General features: G+C 37.6%; 1 protein-coding gene across 1 annotated transcript in view; it reads right to left on the bottom strand.

The window, feature by feature from the left end:
* Positions 1-15,947, bottom strand: part of KCNJ3 (potassium inwardly rectifying channel subfamily J member 3) — a 151,295-nt gene extending 135,348 nt beyond the window's left edge. Inside the window, exons 1-2 of the mRNA XM_030327890.1 lie at positions 15,178-15,947; positions 4,537-4,753 (exon numbers count right to left, since the gene is read on the bottom strand). Coding sequence (XP_030183750.1) covers positions 4,537-4,753; positions 15,178-15,879 — 919 coding nt within the window. The 5' untranslated portion in view covers positions 15,880-15,947. The remainder of the gene's footprint in view (positions 1-4,536; positions 4,754-15,177) is intronic.
* Positions 15,948-16,747: the final 800 nt, after the last annotated feature.

Below are 16,747 nucleotides of genomic sequence, written 5' to 3'. Positions count from 1 at the left end.
AGAGAGCCTGGGAGTACAGAAAAGACAATTAAAAAGACTGCCAAATAGCAGCAGAGAGCAGATTGAAGTTTGAAAGCATCCAGTTCTAATGAGCCAAATCTGCAATGCTGTTTGCCTCTAGCAGCGCTCCCTCTCCTGGGAAAAGCAGCAGAGGGAGCAAGAGGGAGAGGTAACACAGGTTTTAGGAATTTGCTGGACTAGCAAAGAAGCAAAGGTTATTAATGAAGAGGCAAATCTCATGCTCCTCTTTGGGAGTGAAAATCTAACTCATTTGTAGCAAGGATGGCAAAAATGCCTGAGTCTTATCACTGAGGGGCATTTCCAAGGAAGTGGGGAAAGTAATTATTGTGAGTTCTGAGCCAAAAGCTAAAACTTTCAAGGAAATTAGGAAGATTCTCATTTCTCACCACCACCACCATCACTCCTGCGGAGACTACAGGAATGGGAAGAAGCAAAACCTAAATGAGACCAGAAGACTCTTATCAGAGGACTGCTACAAAGTGAGCAACTTTGTGACTGTGTGTGCATGTGTGTGCGTGTGTCCGTGTGTGTGTGTGTGTGTGTGTGTGTGTGTGTGTGCGCGCGCGGGGGCGCATGCTGGGGAAGGTGGGCTGGACATTACCACTAATACAAAAAAGTGGTAACTGTCTAAAGTTTTATGCATTTCTAAGACATGAGGGTCACTCATTTTTGTTTTTCATTTTTTAAATCTTATTTACTCGTCTTGAGAGAGAGAGCGTGATCAGAGCAGGGGCAGAGAGAGAGACAGAGACAGAGGATCCCAAACAGGCTCTACACAGTGTCAGTGCAGAGCCCTATGTGGGGCTCGAACTCACGAACCATGAGATCACGACCTGAGGCAAAATCTAGATCCAGACGCTCAACTGACTAAGCCACTTAGGTGCCCCGGGTCACTCATTTTTAAATAAACTACAAGAGAACCTACTAGAAAAAAAATGTATTTTGTTTATTACACAAAGTTTGAGGTTCCTAAATTATTCCTCTACCAGATAAGCACACGCCTTGCTTTTTAATCAAATCCCAACACTTCCCATTGGTACAATACAGTTGTTTGTAGGGCAGAGGTGGCCCCTCTACCTCTCTGACCTCTCACTCTACTCCCACATTGTTCACTCTGCTCCAACCACCTCTGCCTCCCTTTAGGAATAATTCAAGCTGATTCCCAACTTAGGACCCTTGACTGCTATGCTGTTCCCCCAGACAGGCCTAGGAGGGCCTTCTTGACAGTCAGGCCTCTGTTCAAGTGTCACCTCAGAGAGAACTCGTCTGTCAACCTTGAGTGCCCCGAGATGCACCCTTTATCCCATCACCTGGTTTTGTATTCCATCACCTGTTTTATTCCTGACACATTTTACCTCATAACATCTTGCTTATTTTTCTTGTTTTGCCATCCACCTCCCCCATTTAATATGACCCCCGTGAGGAAAGGGATTCTGCCTGTCTTAGCCACCACCATATGACCAGCATTTCAAATACTAGCAAGCACACAATATACATTCAATTATTTGATGAATGAATGAATGATAGGCACTTATATTTTAATGCTAAATATGATGGAAAGTAACACTGAGTATATGGTTTACTCATCAGACTGTGTACCAAAAAACATGAGAGATAAAAATTATATTGCTTCTCTCTCAAAACATCCCAAAATATCGTATCTATCTTATTCTAAGCAATAAAATATATGAGAAAGTAAATTTGACCGTGAATGGAAGGACAAAGGAAGAAACACCCTTGAAGATGAATCTAAATACATCTCAGTGAAGATATAAATGATCAAAATGACATAAAAATGTTTATCTTATTTTTACTAACCTCAGGGAGGTCTGGAAATATAGGCAGATTTTACAGAATTTGAACAGTGTGGGATTTAATTAGGGCATATACATAAACAAAATGTCAGACAAATTTTCCACAAAATAACTCTATAAATTATGAGTAATATTTTTACTGTTTGTCTTGCTATATAAGATCTAGAAACATACTTAATTAAGAGGCTAAGAGGAAGCAGATCTTAATCTCTTCTCCATAAAAGGCAATCTCAAAATAAGAAATTCAGTCTCTAGTCAAGTTTTCACACACTCTATGGAAAGTATTCTCTGCCAGTTCAGTGTTACCAAAAAAAAAAAAAAAAAAAAAAAAAAGCAAAACAAAACAAACAAACAAACAAAAATCAGGGGAGGAAATGTTAAAATCTGAACTCTTAATGAATAATTTAATGTACAAAACTCCTAAAGACTTTATGTAGGACATTATTTATTAACAAATTCTTCTGAAATCTGATGAAGAAAAATCAGTTAATACACAGGTATATTTTCAAAACACTATTTTCAAAACATGTTATTATTCTCTTAACATGCCCATGTAGAAGCCAAAACTGAAAAGATTAATGAACAAGGAAACCTCTAACGAACCCAAATGGAGAGATGTTCTACAGAATACCTGGACTATACTCTTCCGGTACATCAAGGACAAGAACACAATAGTACAGTTGAAGAAGTATTCCATCTTGAGACTAAGAAGACAAGTAAACAAATGAAGGGCAAAATCCTTAAACTGATGTTGAAGGGAGGTGCCCAGATAGCTATGCAGGAAATTACTAGAACAGATGAAATTTGAACATAGACCCTGAGCTAAATGACAGCATTCTAACATTGTTAAATTTCCTATTTTTTTAATTGTACCATGATTCCTTAGAAAAATTTTCTCATTCTTCAGAAACACAAACCAACTAGGGATAAACAGGAAAAAATGGATGGATGGATGGATGGATGGATGGATCGATCCATCGATCAATCTATCAATTGACTGGCCTAATGAAAAATTTCAAAGACTGTCAAGTGAAACAGAAACTTCACTCATGTCAGTGATTAGAATAACAATAAGTAACTAGTAAACAGATGTGTCAAAGATAGAACCATATGCTATAAGACATAAATCAATAAAAATCACATCTGCTGTTTTAAGTTCTAACAATGTATTATTTCAATAGATGAAACCTTATAAAAATTGAAATTGAAATATAAAGATTTATTGAAGTAAAAACTAAATATAAATATTTATTCAATAAAATATACCACGACATCATTTCAATTTTAAGTTAAAAACATAATTGGAGGATTTAAACCACAAAATAGTCCACAGAAATCAAATTCCAGACATAGATTGATAAGTTAAATCTTTACTCACTGTCCTTAAAAATTTTAATTTTTAAACTGAAACACTAATAATAATAAAATAATAGTAATACAACATGCAGCTTTGGGGTGGTTATTACATCATTCTTACTTTATAGAGAAAGAAAAGAAGCTTATAGAGATTAAGAATCTTGCCCAAAATTTAAACAGTAGTCTGTGACAAATGTTCAAAGATTATAAGAGCCTGCCTTCCCTTGCTCCTTGGACAAAACTTTATGCCAGGATGGGAAATTTTTTCTTTATGTAACACTTCCAATCTTAGTATAAAGCTTGAACATGTCTACATTACTGCCAATGTTACTTTCAAAATTCCTATAGTTTATATATAATAATTAGCATCTTAAGGTGGAGAATGACATTGCTAGAAAAAACTCAAAGCTAAAATATTTCTTGCTTTTTCATTACTTGTAGAAAGGGCAATATTCAAGATACACACACATACATGTATACCTGCACTTATTACGTGTGTGAGTGTGAGTGTGTGTGTGTGTGTGTGTGTGTCCGTGCACATGCATGCATGCTCATCTAGATATTATATTGGTTTCAGGCATGTAGTAGGTTCCAAATCACTGGGCAATACTCAGACCCCAAATAATGTGCTCCGATTTCTTGTTTATTTCCTTTGCAACCTGTCTCTCCTCACAATGCAGCAAACTGTGACTATTTGGGACATACCAATATTAAAGTGCATCTTAAGGAATGACATACAGGACATAGCTATACCAAAGCAGAAAAAGAAGAAAAACCTCTTTTAAAAATTTTTTTGGTCAAGGTTCAGCTGAGGAAATCTACTGACCCACTTTGAAATTAAAATGCTGTTTTAGCACAGACACACACAGGGAATTTTCCACTGAGGTTGCACATAGTAGCATATCAAAGCTCTACCAATGACACCCGAATCACCATCCCCAAGGCAAGAATATGCATGCTGCATTTCGGCAGCTCACTAATTACCCCGAATTTATCTTAACCTTAAATCTTTAAAGAAAAATTATGATTATAGGAAATCCAAGTTTGCAATTAAACTAGAATATCATAATCATTTCTAGGAGTCATCTCAGTTTCTTTTTTTTTTTTTTTTTTTTTTTTTTTTTTGCAGTATTCCTGACTTATCGTTACATATGCAATCATCATAACAGTAATCTTCACTTTCAAAGTGGTATCAACTTAATATTACGAAGACATAAGAGACAAGTCATTACTTTCATTATCGTGAACTGAGACATTTCGACCAATTCATGACAGATATTGTGCATGTAATATAATGTTATTATGGAACAAAGAAATTTGATGACATATCCATGTTTTTACTCACCAGTTGTTTCCACAATGCCTTCTAGGATGACGACAATCTCGAACTGTTCACTTTGCATGCTTCGCTGGGATAGGTCATAAAAGGGGCTTTTGGCATCGATCACGTGGCAAATTGTGAGGGGGGAAACAAGAAAAAGTTGATCTGCCCCTGTACTAAAACCTACATCCAGTTCAAGTTGGTCAAGGGGAAGGAACTCACCCTCAGGTGTCTGCCGAGACTAGACAAGCACACAGAAAAAGAGAAGAAATCACCACTTGTACTGAAATTTTCAAGGCAGCCCAACAGTAATTTACATCATTGCCAACATTCTGCACTATCAATCATCTGCAACAAAATCCAAACAAATCATTATGCAGCTATGTTCTAGCAAATGGGCCGAAATCCCACATAGCTCATGGGGAACATACATGCATTATTTATAATATACGACTTACTATAATTACCATTCCCTAACTCATGAGCTTTGGAGAAATGCCTGGTCCAACAATGGCTGTTAGCACAAACTGTGGAACTGAGTGTACATGGCTACTGCTTGACATAAATCACTCCAGGATAACTCACTGCATGCCAGATTTGTTTTCCTCACAAAGCAAGTAAGTAAGCAATTCTTTGGAAGTTTGTTGAAGCTGAAAAGGTTGATCATAATTTAAGAAGAGATTTATTGCATCGTTACAAAGCAAAACAACAATTTTTCTAGGACTTTTGTAAGGTAACAAATCGATATAAACTTTTATATTAAAGTGAAGATGTTATCATATTATGTATCCGACAGCTCACATAATATAAGGAAAAGGCGTATGCTGTTAGCTGATGGCTTTCAAACTCCTAATAGTATACTGTATTAAAGTGTTTAGCTCTCTATTTTATGAATTTTAAAACACACTGTAAAAATTGTGCCAAATTGAAGTTTTTTAATCAAAATACAATTAGAAATCTATACTGGGTAAACTTACAATTTACCAAAACTTTCATAAGTTGGTGGCATTCAGTATAAGTAGAAATCATCATAAAACTTAAATTGCTTACATGATAACAGTCTGAAAGATTAATTAAAACTGACTATTAACAATTAGAAAACCATGCAAGTAAACTTCTTTCTGTTCTATTCATTCTCACTTTATTTTCCATATCTGTTCCTTAGAAGGATCATGTATAATAAAACATTTGTTTAATTTAAATGATGATGCCAGTAAAAAGGGTTAAATAGTTGCATACAGAAAAATGTGAGGGAAATGGGGCTTGGAAGAATCCAATATATTTAACAGACTCTGCCAAGCTAATTTAACAAACAAAACAATCTGTAACACTGGTCTGTCCAATGAAGTGGCAATTTAAAGACAAAATCCTTACTTTCAGGGTTCCAAGAAATACAATGGCTTTTTATGTGGAATAAATGAGTCTGAAAACACTGAGAAATATGGTTTAGTAAGATGTCCTCTGTGGCAAAATGGAACCAAGCGAGCGGTAGACTGTTAGGGCAGTGATTGCTGCCGAGTCTCAACGGCAAAATCAGTCAATTAGGCAGGCTACTTTGTATTTAGTGATACTCAGGAATTTTGTTTGTGTAGAAAAAATTCAATGAAATACTGAGCTATGACTTGTGAGCAGTTGAGGAGGAGAAGGAGAAGAAGAGGAGGAGAAGGAGGAGGAGGAGGAGGAAGAGGAGTAAGGGGAGGAGGAGGAGGGAAGAAGGGGAAGGTATTGGGGAAGGAGGGGGAGGAGGAAGAAGAGAAGAAAAGGGAACGGGAGGAGGAGGAGAAATAATAATCATAATCATAATCACCACAATAATAATAATGATTCTGACAAGAAAAAAATCCAGGGAAAACCTGATAGTCCAAAAATAAAAAGAGTAGTTCTAACAACCAATGTTGGAGAAAACGAGACATTTCTAAGCCAGTAGAGTTACCTATGCTTCTAAATTCATTCTCAAATTAGTAAAACATGAATGAGACTAGCACTGTTCCAACTCTAGAAATGCATAACAAGTATTCATTAATATTACAAAATAAAAGCCAAAAACAAAACAAAAACAAATAAATACAAAAACCCTAAGTCATTGTTCTCTCACCTAGTAAGAAACAGGTGCTATATAAACACAAGGTGGTATTCTGGTGTTTATAATTAGTGAACAGAATTTAGGTCGTTTCACTAACTATTCTAAGCTCTGCTTTTTCTGTACTAAATGAAAACGTTCCCAAAAATAATTCGTTAAGAACTCAATTCTCCATTTATTTTAAAATAATTCTCCCCCAAAAGATGTTTTTCTAATTTTTATGTATATAAATCAAAACTAAAATTAATATATATATATAAAATTAATACCTTCCTTTCTATACCTGTGCCCCATTCTAAAAGGCTGTAATCTATTAACTTTTATATTCTCTGATCATTCAACAAACCATAAAGGGATGTGGCCTAAAAACAAGCTTTCAGGAGAATGCCAACCTAGAATAAGAAATATTCCATTTTTAGCAAATCAGTTAATTCACATAGAGGTAATTTAGAGTGAAATCGTAGGAGTCTGTTCCGTTCAGACTCCATACATGTTCTGATTTTAAAAATTTGTTCAAAACTATACCTATGTATAATTATACCTATGTTCCCCCTCCCCAAATGCTTTATATGCTATCCAAGTCATAGAAGAAACAAAGTTGACAACTGTACCTATTATGTGACACTACGTGGAAAGTAACACTTTCCTTACTTTGAAAGATGTTTTCCATGCTTACATATTTTTCAGATAAAATTCCCTGCATACTCATTGAAAATTATTTTCCAGTGAATGCCATACAATTTAACCGTTCTTTAAATTGCTCTGAGACACCATAGGTATCCACAATTTTATCCTTTGGGTCTTCTTCCTTCATGGTAGGCCAACAAATATTTCAACTATAAATATGCTCACCTCCCTGATTTTTGTTCACTTCTCTAACCCTGTGATAGACTGGGAAGCCTATCAATCACTGTGAGGTAAATAGAAAGATGTTCTATTTAGAGGAGTGAAGGGTGTGGTTTGAGTATGGCAGGTGCTTACAGTACTGCAATTGTTTGAAGTCTGAGCTCCTGGCTAGAGCAAGGTTATCTTATCAGTGCTCAGCCAAATACTTACAATGTTCCAGAAACCTACATACACTTACCAAATACATTTTCAGAAGCACACACATTTTACTATAGGCTTACAAGGAATTCTAATCTAGGCTTTTCTAATTCTGGTGCAATTCCAGAGATTTTTCTGGAACAAAGAGGGGAAAAACCCTATGTTACTTCTAAGTCTCTCAACTTGTATAAGTGGAGTGAGAGAACTTTTGTTCAAGGAACTGTGATATACACATGTAAGTGAAAAAGGAAATACAGAAAAGAGTTAGGTATGTGCTTTCATAAAATTAAAATGTGCTCTCTATCTTGAGTATATGATAAATCAGTAGCATTGATATTCCATCAGTTTCAAGTTTTCTTATTTAGCTATCAATTACCATATCTCACCCAGGAATTTTGTAACAGGCAAAAAAATTGTAGATAAAAATCAAGCTAACCTTTCTTTACTATGTCACCTTAAGAATTTTGAGAAGAAATCCTTCATTAATAGAGCAGTTTGCTTATGGTCCACATTATTTCCTTTAGCTCTACAAACCTCCTAATCCTAAAGGGTATGCAGAACCATGATCATTTCCTAGATAAAAATGTATAAATAAATACAGTCAGGATCAATAATAATTAAAAATAATTGCTAGAGACTAAGATTGATGTTAGTAAATTGTTAAAATTTCTAAAAATCTGCTAACTACGGTTAACTTTTTCTGATGAAATAATCATTTAGATCATAAAATGATTCAATAAGAAAGTGAGAAAGAGGTCCAAAAAAAAAAAAAAAAACAGTTCATGGAAAATTTGAAATTCTCAAAAATTTAGAACTCAGTTTAAAAACACAAGGACCTGAGAATGACTTCCATAAAACTTTTATTCTCATTTGCATGGAATTTTGGGAAGAAAATAGGCACCTTTCTGCCATTTTAAAGCCTTTCTGGTTGACTGCATTATAACAAATTCTGAGTTAAGAAAAAAATTAAAGAAATCTAAGGCTTAAAGCTTAAGTTTACTGTACAAAAATTATAAGTAGAACATGTAGCAATAATTTCTAAGTTATCCTTCAGTATAAAAATTTTGCTATTTAAAAATAGTATTTTTATGATATACATTTTAATTATATATAAAATGACTCTGAACTCCCATAAAGTCTAAAAGAGACCTACAAGATAATCAATTACAAATTCTGACTAAAAGTGGAAAAGAGATTCAAAAGTCACAGATGCCTGAAAGGGACTATCAATGTCATGGACTTTATAGACAAATAGTTTTCATATTACAGATGAAGACTGTTGAGTACATGTCCAAAGACACACTGCATGCACACGTGCACACACCCCCCCCCCACACACACACATACACAGAGCTCTGAGATGCACATTTAGAACTGCCCTGGCAGACCTACATTTGGCCATCCTCCTCTGAGAGATTTGCGACCAGTTGTCCACATTCATTCAACAGGAACACACTGCACCAATACAATCAATCTCTTTGCAGCCTTTCTCCCATCTCTCCAACCCATAACAGTGTTCTAATTATAACCACTGTACTCTTTCCTAGCTCGGAGGGAGGCTAGGGGAATTTTGAAAAGAACATTTAATCACTACCATCTGATTCATGAGATGTTCCTCTATCATATTCCAAGGCTTGTCCAGTGCCCGACTACCTTCGACAAGTCCCCACTGGAAAAGGCCAGTGGTTAGGAAAGGAAAAGAGACAAAAAGAGGCTAAGACGGAGAGAGCAAGCCCTTCTGGCCTCCAGCCTCCTGCCATTTTATCTGTAATTTCATTTCTCCTCTTTAAACATGCATTGTGTGTGTGTGTGTGTGTGTGTGTGTGTGTGTGTGTGTGTGTGTTGTGTGTGCGTGTCGAATACATGCTGAAGACACAAAGAACGTAAAATGAGGTCGGAGTGCTATCTGCAAGCTAAAATTAGGAAATAAGCCAAAAGCAGGTACAAGAATAAGCAACGAAAATGTCCTGTGACTTGAAGCAGTTCTGACAATGGTTTTGGGACTCAGATCAAAATTCAAGTCCGGTACAGGAGAGTGTGGACCTGACCTAGAATTTTTTCTGGACTGTCTATAACTACATTGCACATTTCTTCTGGCTCCATAAGCTTGAACTCCTATCAATACTCGGGTAGAAAAAATATTACCAACATCAAGCCTTAAATAAAAAATTTTAATGCTGAGATAATCATCCATAAATATGTTTATTTTTATGACAAGAAAGTACCTGATAGAATGGAATGGAATTTGTCTTGTAATAAATTGTGTGAGTTTTTTATACCATTCAAATGAAGGAACAGGTTTATAAGTCCTTGAGGGCCTTTTATGGAATTTATAACTGTGGACAGAATTTGTAACCCTACATGCACATTTCCCCTCCTACTCACCAAACACCCTCAAATCCACCAAATGCTTTTTCCTACTTCTCTTTATCATTTGTTCTTACCTACTGCTGTTTATTTGTGGGTCTTTATGTCCCTTATTTCTGTTCACACTGTTCCCCTGAGTACAAGCCACTCTGTACTTTTCAGGAACCATATTAAAAATAAAACAAAACAAAGCAAACAAAACAACATATCACTACTACTTTTTAAAAGAATGAGAATTCTGCTTAAAACAAAAACAAAAACAAAAACAAAACAAGTCCTGTACCTATTGGAGAATTATTGTACTTGTGTTGAAGAAAGCAAAGCTAGGCCAAGTAGGAACTGTGCTTTCTTTTTAAAGACATAATGAATCCACCTAAAAAAAAAAAAAAAAAAATCAACGATTATAGGATCTAGCCCCTAGAATTCTGGAGAACTCAGTCTTAGGCTTTTTGAATATTCTTACTGATAGTTTGTATAATATTCAGAAGAACAGTGTTTATTAGATATTCATTTGTGGATTTAATTTTTTAAAAGGAGGTGACTAATTATCTCAAGATCAAAACAAAATTGGCCAAGTCCAATTGGTGGAAAGAGTCAGTCATACAAAATAAAGTCACACAGAGGCAAACACATAACTGCATTTCAGTGCAAGGTATGAAATGGAGACAAATAATAATAAACGTATGAAAAAAAATCAGGAATCATGTGGTCCAGAAATCATTGTGGTTAAAAGATTAACAAAAGGTTAGGACATGTGAAGAGGATGAAGAACTTATTGGTTTAAAAACAACAATTTTGTTTTTTATTGCATCTGAACTTGTTCACGTTCATATGGGGAAACTAGACAGCATCCAAACTGAGTATTCATAAAAAGAAAATTTTATTTATAAAGGTAATACAAAAAGAATATATATGATACATCAGAAGGTGATTGCACACCAGTACCTTTCAATAAGTGAAAGTTAAGGGTTGCATAGCTGCTCTCCTAGGGAAGAGAGATAACTATAGGGGCGCCTGGGTGGCTCAGTTGGTTAAGTGTCTGACTTCGGCTCAGGTCATGATCTTGGGGTCTATGAGTTCGAGCCCAGCATCAGGCTCTGGGCTGACAGCTCAGAGCCTAGACCCTGATTCAGATTCTGTGTCTCCCTCTCTCTCTGCCCCACCCCCCCACACACACTCTGTCTCTCTCTGTCTCTCAAAGATAAATAAATGTTAAAAAATTTAAAAAAAAGAAAGATAACTATATGCAATGAATAACAATATGAAGAAATACAATTACCCTTCTGTGAGAAAAATGTATCCTTATTTCTACCTTTCAAAACATGTATCCAATAATAATTGCTTTTAAATTTACTTTATGTAAATATAGTTTGACTGGGTGCCTATAATAAACACATGATGGCTTCTGAATAATAAGTTAGTGAATTATTGAATAATGTATCAAGAAATATTATTTAAATCTTCCCTAACAAGGTGTATGTCAAGGGCAGTCAACTATTAGTGTTAGATTTATAGAAAAGAGTGAGATTTCCGTATCCTTTAAATCCAACACTAAATTACAGGGTCCAGAGTTAGAGCCATCAGCCTCAAGTTTAGGAATTTTTATTAAAACTTTCAACTGGAAGATACATTAATTTAACATGAGCAGGCTATGTATTAGTTCCTATAGTGTAGTTTTCTTTTTTTTAAAGAAAGGTACCTAAAATAAATTCAAAATTCAAAAAAAAAGAAAATTCAAATAAAACATTAATATGGAGATGAGAAGAGGAAAAGAGAAAATATCCATTTTAAAAGAACTTTCTGTAGCTATATTTATTTTAAAAAATTATACATTTTAAAGAATAACTTTCAATTATATCCTTCAATTTTTATTTAATATGTCCTTTTTTTCCTGAGAAAAAAAACCACCACTGCAGGCATAAAGTTGGAAGATGCATATTTGAATACCGAAATAAATTGCAGTATTTGCAAGGTTGAAAGACAGGAACAGAGTTGAAATAAAATTTTGCTTTCACATAGGGGTGTGTGGTTGGCTCAATAGATAGAGCATGTGACTCTTGATCTGAGGGTCCTGACCTCAAGCCCCATGTTGGGGTTAGAGATTACTTTAAAAAAAATTTGCTTTAATATAAGACAGAGAAGTTTTATAAAAAAAAAAAAAAAAACTTTAATCAAAACTTAGAAAATTAAAAAGTATGCACGTAAAATTCATAGTAGCAAGGATAAGAAAGACATATCCATATTCTTACTGTCTTCCCAAAAACAGAAATTACTTTACAATCATTAAATAATAATAATACTGAAAAATAAGTTTTTATTCAAAAATAAGGAAACAATAGAAAAAATATAAATTAAATTAGATAATAGAAAGAACACAGACTAGAATTATCATTGATGATTATGTTTTTTGTTGCCTTAAGATTCCAAATTTCTGTATATCAAAAAAATACATCTTATATTTAAGATGTCACACAGGGGTTAAAAGAGGAAGCTAAATATGTGTAATAATATTTAACAAGAAGACTGCATAAGACTGATATCAAAGCATTTTAGTTATTACTTGAAGATTATGGTACAGCTCCTCTTTCAAAATATAGTTGGCTGTCTTAGGTCACTTCATCTCAGTCCCTAAGAGAAAATGAGAGTAACTTATTAAGGGCAAATCTCCCCTCTAATTTTGTTGAATGCTATTAGTTCCCTAATAAACAGGACTCCTTTTTAATGAAGTCTAAGGAACTGACAAGAAATATGAGAATTCATTTTAATTACCATGGCTACAGGAAAAATCAACTCAAATAAACTACACTAATTGGCTGGCTAAAGAGCTGACCAACCCACATCACAGAAAGCAGGACATTTCACCAAAATTTTGTTAAAGTATAAACTGACACCACATGTCAATTATTTTTACTTCTAACACTCATCTCTTCTAACAAATCATAAGAATTTTGTAAGAATATTAGGTATATTAATTTAAACAGATGTTGTTTTATCACCTTGTGTTAATATAGCACCCTGATCCAAATTTGCCAATGCCATACATTTTTTATTATTATTTTTTTAATCAGGACACTCCTTAAGGTATATGTGGTACATGACCTTTGCGTAAAAATTACCAGTGTCCTGAACCACTGTTAGACTGGACACTTCAGATTCATTGTACCTTTGTAAAAACAAAACAAAACAAAACAAAACACACACACACAAACAACAAAAAACTGATACGTAGATTAATTCTAATTATTCTCGCTTTGTTAAAATTTCATAAAGCCTAGAAACATCTAAAATGTGTTGCCTCCAAAGACACTCATTTTAATAAATGATTTTATATATTTGAAAAACTAAATAACAGCAATAAGTGACCTTTAAAGCCTAATTTTACATTTCTAATATCCAATCAATATGGCAAACTATTCTTCAGTAAGAATCTCAAAGTGTCACATAAACATGAATTCCTTGACAGAGAAGTTTGCATTATATGAATGAGGTTTTCCTGTCTTCCAGGTAGCTTACCTAAAGAGAGAGATTATACATCTTGATCTATTCATACAAACAGGCACATGCAAATAACATCACTGCAATAAACACGTCTACAACACAACTGCTTAGCCTAATCCACACAACTCACTTTAATACAACATGCTAAGTTATACAAAAGTATGCAGTTCACTGAAGCTAATGCAAAGAACATGATTTCAAATTATTGATTCAGTTATCTTAATGAATAGGCACATCAAAACAAAGTTGAAAGTTTGCCACTAATCTGTGCAGAAGTTAGTATTTGTTACTGTCCATGGCATAGTAAATACATGTAATGATGTGGACTGACTGGACAACTGAGCTATGTTAACGCTAACACTTTACTGAGCAACATGATGAAAAGTAATTAGGGTTAAGATCTTATAAATAAATAATGAAAATGACACAAGAGCCAAACTTTTTAAAAGCACTTTTAACTACAATGTAAGTTGAGGCTGTTTAAAACAATACACTTGCAGGGTGGAATTGAAATTTCAAAGGCAAAATTTCAACTTAAAGATTTACCAGATTTCATTTTATTAATGCTAAGTTCTGAATCTGGCTATGGTTCTCTATGCAATCTTAGACAACTTTTTAAGATTTTATTTGAAGTCATCTTTTTCAATTTATGAACATTTGAAAACTACCTAAGGCAAATACCTCAAAAAAGTTGAATTGGAAAAAAAAAATTGTTGAATTAAATGACACATGGAGAGAGAACTGAGCTTTTTATTCCTCATTTCCAGGCTCTAATTGGGTGAGTGATTAGGGTGGGCTTCTCCTTTGTACTGGTGCCCTCTAAGGACTAGATGGACTTTGCTTTAATAAACACTCCATGTGCAATCTGTTCTAGCATTTACACTACTGATGGTAAGAAGCAATCTTCCTTAATGGATGCTGAAAAGCGTCAAGTGAAATCTGTAATTCACAAAGGTTTCACAGAAACGGGCAATTAAGAATAAAATTAAGGAGACGCTCTACAGGAAAAGCACTCAAGCTTTCACAGAATACTACTACTCCAGGAAAATATTTAGTAAAAATAAAAATATAAAAGGACCAAGTGTTGTTTCTTCCACATTATTAACTACTTCTGAGGTCACTGCACTTGTTAAAAAGATGACCACAGAGTTAATGTTAGCCTAAAGAAATAATCCACCTGCTAATACTCTTAGGAGGAAAAAGAAGAAAAAGTAAAGAAAAGCCTTAAGTGAAAGTTAAGGCAAGTTCAAAACCGATTTCTTCAAAATAAAAGCTGCTCGGTTTTAGTACCTCAAGATTGGTGGAGTAGTGTATTGACAACAAATCAAAAACTCTTTAAAGAGCGCAGCGGTAAGGGTAGGGAGAACAAGGCACTCTAGCTCAAGGCTCCAGGAGCCAACACCACTGCGTAAGTGTTACTAATCCAGAAAGTGATAAAAACACATCCGAATTATTAATGTAAGTAAGAGCACGAGAGTGAATGGCAAAGGAACAGAAGTCAGCTGTGCTCTCATTGCCCAACCCTCCACCTCTTGCCTTTCCCCCACCCCGCGCCCTCTAGGAGGTTTACCTGTGTGATAGGTTAGACTAGAAGTCTGGGGATAGTTCTCAGGTGAGCCAATCTCCGCCTTTGAGGGTTGGCGGGAGCCTGGTGAGAAGGGGCGGGTAACACTTACTTTGAGCAGCTTACAGCGGATCTGCGCGGAGACCATGTGGCTGTTGCGCAGGTTGCCCACCCGGAACATGAGCGTGAGTTTTCCGTCCCTCATGGAGATCACCGCGTGCTCGCTAAACATCAGGGTCTCCGCGCGCTTCTTGGGCTGGGACATCTTGATGAACATGCAGCCGATGAGGAAGGCGTCCACGATGGAGCCCAGAATGGACTGGAAGAGGAAGAGGATGATGCCCTCGGGGCACTTGTCGGTGATGTAGCGGTAGCCATAGCCGATGGTAGCCTCGGTCTCGATGAAGAAGAGGAAGGCGGAGGGGAAGTTGTAGACATTGGCCACGCAGGGCGTGTAGTTGCCGACGTGGGCTTTGTTCAGGTCGCCCCGAGTGTAGGCGATCACCCACCACATGGACGCCATGAAGAGCCAGGCCACGGTGTAGGTGAGGATGAAGATGAAGAGGTTCCAGCGCCACTTGAGGTCCACCAGGGTGGTGAAGAGGTCCGAGAGGTAGCGGCTCGTCTCGCTGCCCAGGTTGCCGTGCTGCACATTGCACCGGCCGTTCTTGTCCACGAACCGCTGCCGCTTCTTCTTGGGCACAAGCTGCTGCTGCGGGCCCTGGCCCGGCCCCTGGGGCTGCAAGCCCGACCCGCTGGACGAGGTGGTCACTACCTGGTAATCGTCCCCAAATTTCCTTCGGAGTGCAGACATAATACGGAGGGGCGAGCCAGATTCAAACGCGAAGCGAAGGCGCAGGGGCCGAGCGCTGCAAACCAGCACCAATGAGGAGGTGGGGGCGGGGGAGAATGGGGGGACAAAAGCGAGCGCGCCAGGGGTGGGGGGCGCACCCGGCCGGGAGCTGCGCTCTCTGCCCCCTGCGGACTCCTCTCCTCCCCTGGGACAGAGGCTTTCTCTCCAAGCTGAGTCTTAAAACAAAAAAAGTGTTCTCGCGCACTCAAGGCAGGAGGGATGCAGGGACCAGGAACCCAAGCGCAATTTAACCTCCAAGGTTTTCGAGGCTTCTCTTTTTTTCCCCCACCATCGGCATCCCGGGCCACCTCTTGCCTTGCCACAGCCCTCCTCTGCGGCAGCACTCCCAAACTGACTTTTAAAATTAATGAGTTGACCGGCGAGTCCCACCCCACCTGCCAACTCGCCAGGCTGCCGAAACTGCGCTACCTGCTCGGACCAGACCCTCCCCCCCTCCCCGCCGCTACCCGATCGCCCGCCCCCCGGAACAGCTCCCGGCTCCCCCCCGCCCGGCACTCCCGCCTCCTATCTTTTGGCCAAAATCCCGCCCAGAGGCATGTCTGCCGGGCACTGGTGCAACACCCCCCACCCACGCCCTCCGGGCTCTGAGTCCCCCGCTCCGGACTCCAGAGACGCTCCCGCCTGGCGTCCGCGGGCCGCAGAGTTTCCGCGGGCGCCCCCAGGGCCCTCCGACGGACTCTCAAAGGCCCCCAGGCCGCCCCCGCGCACAGCCGAGACGCGGCGGTGCGCGAAACCCGAGCACTCACCCACCGGGAGGGGGCAGGAGGCGGCGCAGCGGGCGGCAGCGGCAGCCTGGCCTCGCGCTCGG

The sequence above is a fragment of the Lynx canadensis genome, chromosome C1 (genome assembly GCF_007474595.2).
Source record: "Lynx canadensis isolate LIC74 chromosome C1, mLynCan4.pri.v2, whole genome shotgun sequence".
Lineage (NCBI taxonomy): Eukaryota > Metazoa > Chordata > Mammalia > Carnivora > Felidae > Lynx > Lynx canadensis.
This window is presented reverse-complemented; position numbering and strand designations above follow the sequence as displayed.